The sequence below is a fragment of the Phragmites australis genome, chromosome 3 (genome assembly GCF_958298935.1).
Source record: "Phragmites australis chromosome 3, lpPhrAust1.1, whole genome shotgun sequence".
NCBI classification, from domain to species: Eukaryota; Viridiplantae; Streptophyta; class Magnoliopsida; order Poales; family Poaceae; genus Phragmites; species Phragmites australis.
In genome coordinates, this window is record NC_084923.1 from 36,433,222 (window position 1) to 36,441,054 (window position 7,833).

At 47.4% G+C, this 7,833-nt stretch overlaps 3 protein-coding genes across 3 annotated transcripts; 2 read left to right on the forward strand and 1 right to left on the reverse strand.

Annotated features, from left to right (window-relative positions):
- Positions 1-1,174: 1,174 nt before the first annotated feature.
- On the forward strand, positions 1,175-2,717 carry LOC133910685 (uncharacterized). The gene is made up of 3 exons (XM_062352995.1): positions 1,175-1,534; positions 1,617-2,173; positions 2,713-2,717. Exons 1-3 carry the CDS (start codon positions 1,242-1,244, stop codon positions 2,715-2,717), a joined length of 855 nt encoding a protein of 284 aa, XP_062208979.1. The 5' UTR covers positions 1,175-1,241.
- A 58-nt stretch (positions 2,718-2,775) lies between these two features.
- LOC133910686 (uncharacterized) lies at positions 2,776-3,515 on the forward strand. Its single transcript, XM_062352996.1, has 2 exons — positions 2,776-2,887; positions 2,961-3,515. Exons 1-2 carry the CDS (start codon positions 2,780-2,782, stop codon positions 3,513-3,515), a joined length of 663 nt encoding a protein of 220 aa, XP_062208980.1. The 5' UTR covers positions 2,776-2,779.
- On the reverse strand, positions 3,505-7,370 carry LOC133912928 (uncharacterized). Its single transcript, XM_062355911.1, has 6 exons — positions 7,052-7,370; positions 6,309-6,407; positions 5,889-6,229; positions 5,037-5,813; positions 4,715-4,958; positions 3,505-4,639 (listed from the first exon to the last, which is right to left on the reverse strand). Exons 4-6 carry the CDS (start codon positions 5,360-5,362, stop codon positions 4,187-4,189), a joined length of 1,023 nt encoding a protein of 340 aa, XP_062211895.1. The 5' UTR covers positions 5,363-5,813; positions 5,889-6,229; positions 6,309-6,407; positions 7,052-7,370; the 3' UTR covers positions 3,505-4,186.
- Positions 7,371-7,833: the final 463 nt, after the last annotated feature.

Genomic DNA, 7,833 nt, shown 5'->3' on the forward strand with positions numbered 1-7,833 from the left:
AGAACTTTGATATGGCGGTGTACATAAACATAGTGTCACGACTGGTGCAAGGTGATGCAGTAACCACTGTGGAAGGCTCAAGCCAGCAGGTGATGCATGAAGAGGATGGAGGGCATGTCGGGGAGGGCAGTTCCAGTAGAGAGGGAGGTAGAGTGGACCCTGGTGAGGTCGATGCAGGATGCATGGATAATGAAGACGGTGGTAGTGGGGATGAAGAAGCTGCTGACAATGATGACCCGGTCCCGGCGATCCAGTACTTTCGTGGTACTGGGCTCCTGGAGTGTGTCGTTGTTGAGTATAACACCTTATCTAACTGGGGATACCAGAATAGCGACATTCAGGTCGGGCAACAGTTTCGTAACAGAGGGGAGGTCATCCACTTTATTAGCAACTATGCTGTAATAACAAGAAGGGACCACAAGTGCGCCCGGTCTAACCCTACAGAGTATGAGGTCAGGTGTACGAAGCACCCGAATTGCCCTTACTTCGTACGAGCACATCAGCCGAAATATGAGAACTATTTTGTGATCAGTAGACACACCCCACATACATGCAGCGAAGAGGCTATTAGGAATGTGAGCCACGCCGTTGATGCGAGGTTCGTAGCCCAACTCCTCATCACGCTTATTGGCACAGAAATTTGTTTGTCGCCAAAATCGATTATGGGGGAGGTCCACACTAAGACTGGCATGCTTATCAATTACCACACCGCGTGGCGAGCGAAGCAGAAGGCGTTGAAGATGCTGTTTGGAAGCTTCGAAGAGTCATACAACAATGCTCCGAGACTGCTGCAGAAGATTGCCATGACGAATCCAGGGACTCAGTGGGCCATGGCGGATGAGCCGATCAGGCTAGATGATGGGTCATATAGCACCACTGACCGATACCTCATTAGGTTATTCTGGTCCTTTGGACAATGCATCGAAGCATTCAGGCATTGTAGGCCGGTTGTATGCGTGGATGCCACATTTCTAAGCGGCAAGTTCCATGGTACCCTTATGACAGCAATGGCGGCGGATGCAAATAATCAGATCATTCCTCTCGCCTTTGCAATGGTTGAGAGTGAAAACAATGATAGTTGGCTGTGGTTCCTCACTTTGGTAAGGACACGTGTCGTGGGAAATAGGGAACGAGTTTGCGTCATCTCAGACCACAACAAGGGTCTTCTGCATGCGTTGGACGTGCTGCATGATAGCACAAACTGCTCCATTGCATGGCCTGATGTGGAGAGAAGATGGTGCATGCGACACTTGGGCGCGAACCTGTACACAAGGTACCGCAGCAAGTCGCTTGTAAAGAGATTCAAAGGGCTATGTCTTCAGAACCAGCAGACGAAGTTCAACGAGATATGGAGAGAGTTAAATGAGACCACTCGCAAGATGATGGCAGACCAGCAAGCAGGGGAGGATCAACTGCGGGCGCAAATGGTTGAGGGCCAAACTATCGTTAGTCGTTCACGTGGTACATTTAGCCAGTGGATAGCGGGGAAGCCGGCGGAGCGTTGGGCCCTTATCCATGACACTCATGGTGCCAGGTTAGCGCATAGAATTGCAATGATCATATTGTATCGATTCTTATGCAAATAGCCATTCTAAAATTATTGTATCCCATGTTAGGTACTCCATCATGACAACGAACATAGCGGAGGCGTTCAACAATGTCCTGAAGGGAGTACGGGGCCTCCCGTTGTGTGCCATTATTGAGCTCACATTCTACAGAACGGCGGACTACTTTCGAGACCGTGGTAATGCTGCTATGAAGTGCAGCACACGGTTTGCACCTAAGGTGGAGCAAATAATATCAAGAAGGAGGAGCAAGGCACACTTTCATCGATCGAGGATCTACGACTTGGCCAACAATGACTTTGAGGTCATGTGCCGCCGTAGGTATGCTTCAGGGTATAGCGCCGGGGACACCGTGCAGCAATGTCAACTTGGACCTAACGAGGTGAAGTGCACATGCAATAAGCCAAAACTGCACCATATCCCGTGCTCGCATGTCTTAGCCGCTTGCAGGGACATAGGTGGCAATGACGGATCACAGTACGTATCACCGTACTTTACGATCGATGCATTGAGGAGCACATGGCTTCCAAAGATGCGGTCCTTTAACATCGGAACCAACTACAAATCGATCGAGGGCCCTAAGTGGGTACCTTATCCACGAGCACGACGCACAGATCCTGGAAGGTCTAGATCTACGAGGCTGCAAGGTGACATGGATGAAGCAGATGCTGTTGATGGCCTTCGCAGGTGCAAACTTTGCAAACAACCTGGACATGACAGGAGGACTTGTCCAACCCGTCAGTAAACTATCAGCCCACTGTCAAACTGAACTGTCTTAGAGACTTTGTATTGTAAAATGTTATTCACCTGTTAGTTGTACTACTTATTGTGCATTATGTGGTTTGCACTGTACCCCTTTAGACAAGAAGTGACCATTGTATTGTAAATGTAATTTTATTTATTTATTTCGTGTTTCTTAAATATTCATGGATCCGTGTTTTGATGCAGAGACAGAGCGTAGGTAGTCAGTGAGCAAGAAATCTATAGCGGGATCCTCTAGTACAGGCTTTCCATGGACACCTGCAACGATCGCTATAGCACTTAATGCCTCCTTACAGGTTGTGCGCGAAGGAAACGATGATCCGTTAAAGGAGAACAACATAATCCAAGCCGTGGTGAAATTGCATGCAAGACCCATATGTTCTAGGTTAACCGCGCCGCTCCAATGTGTAACCACCGAGGACCTTAGGGACCTCTTGTATCACCGGTGTCAAATGTATCTGAGGGTCCGCGAACTGGCCGACCATCCTTCTGTGATAGGTTTCTCTAGGAGGCAAAGAACGATAGTAATGTCGCCGGACCAGTATGCATCCCATATTCAGGTATGTCATATAAACATTTGGTCACCCTACTTATCTTATTTCCATTGATTCGAACAGTCCTCTTCTGCGTCAGGCTTTCCCGGAAGACGAACAGTTGATCAACAAAGAAATCTCACACTTCTTGACGATGTATATGCTCTTCGGCGGGGGTGTGATGCCTGGTTCGCGTAGAAAACGACGACAGTCAGCGAATCAAAGGGGTACAGAGGCGACCTCTACGAATCATCCAGATAATGACGAGGACGAAGACGATGACGATTTCATGCCCCCCATGCCTAGACGTTCGAACAGAAATACAGGAGAAAGTTCTAGGAACACTGCAAGAGGACGTTCACGCACAACATCGAGATGCCATACAACTGATAGGGAAATAGGACGTGGTACCACCTCGGAGAAACCTCAAGATGATGACGACGACGACGATTTCATGCCACAACGACCCCGCCCTCCGAGGCTTCCATCTCCGGAGGACACCGATGACCCTGAAAATGATGATGGATTTGCTCGTACTCATTTTTACAACTTCCCAGAACCACCTCGGAGACGACAAGCATCTTACCCGGATAGCTTTGACCATCGCACCTGGAATTCTTACGCTAATTTGCGTTGCCACTTTCCTTCGCCCTAAGCATCTATTGTAACCCTATATATTTTATTCCCTTAAGGCATGATATTATGTTCTTTAGGCGTATCGTACATGATAATGTTTGTTGTTGTTCGCTCTTTATGTGTAACCTCTGTACCGGGTTCCATGCTACTTATGCTTTACAACTACTATTGTTTCCTCTGTACTGAGAATTTCTTAAATTAACAATACAGTGAATAAGACATAATAGGGATGACCTCGACATTAAAATCAATAATACATGTGTCATGACAAATTGTCCTGGCTACTCAACGGCGACGATGCCTCACACAATCTCCAGGCGTGTAAGCGTCTGGCGGGTATGTGGCTCTCATCCCAGCAGCCTGCGCAGGCCCCTGCCTTGCGTGCCCTTGGTCGTCTTCATCATCATCTGCCTGCCCTATGGGAACCTCACCGAACGTGTATCCCGCCCCGCTTACTCGGCTCTGCATGTACCATGCCGAAGGATCCTCGTGCGGAAGTGTGGACGGCCCTAGAACGTGCTCCGATGGAGTCCAGTGTGCCGAAGGCTCGCCATGCTGGTACCAATGTGAACTTCCAGGTTCATTGAGATCATGGGAGGACTGTCCGCCGAGTAGATCAGTGAAGGTGGCTGTCGCATGCATTGCAGCACCCCAGTCAAAAGCATTAGGGTCGCTCCAGCAAGGGGTCTGCTACGTGTAGTCAACGACGTCCTCCTGATGAGTAGATGCTGCAGCCGGAGGTGTCATCGTAGCCAGAGGTGCTAGTGAACCCAGCGTAACCTGCTCGGGCACAGGAGGCTGCGTGCACTCCTCGGCCTCAGCACCGGAACATGAGACATGACGCGCCGAAGCTGAAGATGTATGTCGTGATTCTGACCGAACGGGTTCCTCACGAGCACTGGATGACCGCCTGCTGTGGGAGGACTGCCTGCTGTGGGAGGCACGAGACGGGTCCATGGCATGTTGGTCGTACCCCCTCCATTGCGGGGCACACCCACCTAGACCACGTATAGCGTTTAGGAAGCGGGATCCTCTTGTCCTCATGTACTCCCGGAGAGGGTTACGATCCCTCTGCGATGATGACCTGCTTGGTTCCCCAAAAGGTTGATCCGCTTGCGTATGCATCTCATACGCCTCTTCAGTCTGTATAAGATGAGGGACATGTCAGTAATACAGAGATTTTCCAAAGAAAACCAATATAAGTAACGCATCACTTACCACAACATGAAGTAGGCGGGCACGATCCTCGGGGAAGGGTCTGGGGTCCGGCTGTACAGGTCCGCTGAGTAAGGTGGCACGCGTGCGCGGACGGTACCAAGCAAGGTAGTCCCAGTATGTGGCCTCGTCGTATTGTCCAGCAGTAATGATGACATCCACCGCAGCTGATTCTGTCCACCTCTGTATGTACTCGGCATTCTTGGATGCCCAGTCCTGCGTGCCTCCGCCCCCCTTTGAGCTCCACCTGTACGTGACATAAACAGTTATAATTTGTTAACATGGATAACCAATGTACTAAGGCAACATACAATAACACACTTACTCGTGCGCCCGTCCGGCGTCTCGTGGTGCTGGAACAGGCACCACCTGTCGGTACCCGAACTGCCTCTGTACACGTTCTGGAGAATATACTTCCACGCAGTTCATGTACAACAAGAAGCATGTGGTCAACCATAAGTCTGCGTCACGGCTACAAGAGGATGCCAGGAGTCCACCATCTGCAATTTCTTTTACTCGTGCCATACACCATGGATCCCAATCTACTAGATCAGCGCTAAGGATGTCCAGGTCACTTATCACCCTGGAGTAGTTACCATGGTCTTGCTGCTGACTCCATCTTAGCCTGGCATGAATCCACCGATACCCCATCGTTGGCCTTATGTCATCTGCAATGCCATCAGAGATGTGAACTGAGTAGTAGCACTTGAGCACCCAAGGTCTGGAAACCGGGAGGTACTCCCAACTCCATAACTGTAAGAGATGTAAGCACCCTGTAATGGTTGCCTTCCTCTTTGTTCGCTAGGTTGCATCACACAATCCTCTGTAGGTTGCAGCCAACACTGCAGATCCCCAACTGTAAGATGTAGGCTCATAAGGATGTGACGCGAGGTGGGCTGCTAACCATACAATATGTGGGATGACATAATCGCCTGCCGTGTTGCAGAACATGATGCCTCCGAGCAGGACGTATAAGTACACCTCATAGTGTTGCATAAGTGTATTCTCGTCCGCATCCAGTGGGCATGGGCCGAACTGTGTCAGCCCATGAACCCAGGACATGGAGAGGCCAGCATCCTTCCCGTCGTATTGCACACTAAACCTATAAGATGCAGATGGTCAATGACGCTTTAATAGCACTGTAATATTTTAAGTGCATTACATAACAAATAATTACCTATCTGCAACATAACCCTTCCACTGCTCCCTTGCGGGTCGCGAAACTATTAACGGGGCACCCCTGATTGGCAGCCCGGTCAGCATGGCCACGTCCCGCAGTGTTACTGCCATCTCACCAAAAGGAAAGTGGAAAGTGTGTGTCTCAGGACGCCAGCGGTCGACGAGACCTGTGAGCAGTGCCTCATCAATTGCCGAGAGAGGTGTCCTACCACTGACCTCCATGGGAGCTCCGGCCATCATGAGAGCGAAAGGTAGTAGTCCCGCCCGTGCGAGTGGCTCGTGGAATCGAGGGTCCAACTCCTTAATCTTGTGCACACTCCGGGCTCGTAACGGACCCAACTGCATGAGTTATCCAATACATGTACAGCGTTAGTTCAAAATTCTCGTAGCAATGAAATAGCACATATAAACGTGGTACCTGTTGTCCCGTGAATATCATCCTTCCCCTATGGTTCTCGTCGTACCGCTGCTGAAGAAGCTCGGGAAGACCACCATGAGCCATGATAATGATTTAAGGCTTCATGGTTCAACAAATAGGTGAACAACAGATTAGAATAATCTAAGTACTCTAATTAAATAAAGTAAGTACTCTTATTAAATAATCTAAGTAATATAATAACGTAATTAAATAATCTAATTTGTATAATCTCAGTACTCTAATTAAATAAACTAAGTACCCTAATTAAATAATCTAAGTAACAACGTAATTAAATAATCTAATGAGAATAATCTAAGTACTCTAATTAAATAAAGTAAGTACTCTAATTAAATAATCTAATAACGTAATTAAATAATCTAATTTGTATAACCTAAGTACTCTAATTAAATAAACTAAGTACTCTAATTAAATAATCTAAGTAATCTAATAACGAAATTAAATAATCTAATTTGTATAACCTAAGTACTCTAATTAAATAAACTAAGTACTCTAATTAAATAATCTAAGTAATATAATAATGTAATTAAATAATCTAATTTGTATAATCTAAGTACTCTAATTAAATAAACTAATATAATTAAATAAATGTAATTGAACGGATTAAACAATCACAATTTACTTCTGAAAGAACTAATCTACTTCAAAACAGACTAACCAAATAAGCTAATTACTCTAAATACTATTACTAACCTAAGTATTAAATAGGTAATCTAATAACTAACCGGTATGAAAGTGAGTGCTCTCGAAGTATTAAACTGCCGCTGCTGCTGATCGCGTTGCTCCTCTTCTGCTGCTTTCTATACTTGAGCTGCTGCTACTCCCTTCTCTGCTCTGCTGCTCCCTTCTCTACTCTGTTGCTACTCTCTTCTCTGACGAACTCCATTTATTCACCTCTCCTCGGGCCGTGCCAAACATCATGGGTTGCCAAAATCATGCATGCATCCGGCCACGGGTTGCAAAAAATGGTGAAAATGATTGATGTGACGTGAAAATGATTGATGGGACGCGGGAAAAAGGGGATGGGATGGGTGGCCGGCTGTATTCGGCAACTGAGGTGCCGAATACGGCACTGGCCGTATTCGGCACCTCAGTTGCCGAATACGGTGTTTTCGGAATTTCAGTTTTCGAAATCCAAATTTCGGAATTTGAGGTACATATTGTCTAATTTCTCAAATACGGTCGCGTATGTTGTCTAAATTTCCAAATTTGCCCACAACTTCCACAAGGAAACGGTACTAACACAGAATGAATAAAAAGTTTGTGATTATGGGTACTGCTTGGTCACCTTCTTCCGGTTGTTTCTTCACACGGGGCACGTTTCTTTCGACGGCGAGGCAAGCACATGGACGACGTCCAACGCTTGCTGCTGGCTCGTCACAATGTTAATTGTGGTCTTTCGGGTACCTTGCATCGGCGTCGGTGTCCCGTCTGCCTTCCTTCTCGGCGACCAAGAGCGCTCACGAGATCCTCTCCCAGTTCGCAAGATACTTCACCTGCTGTTCGT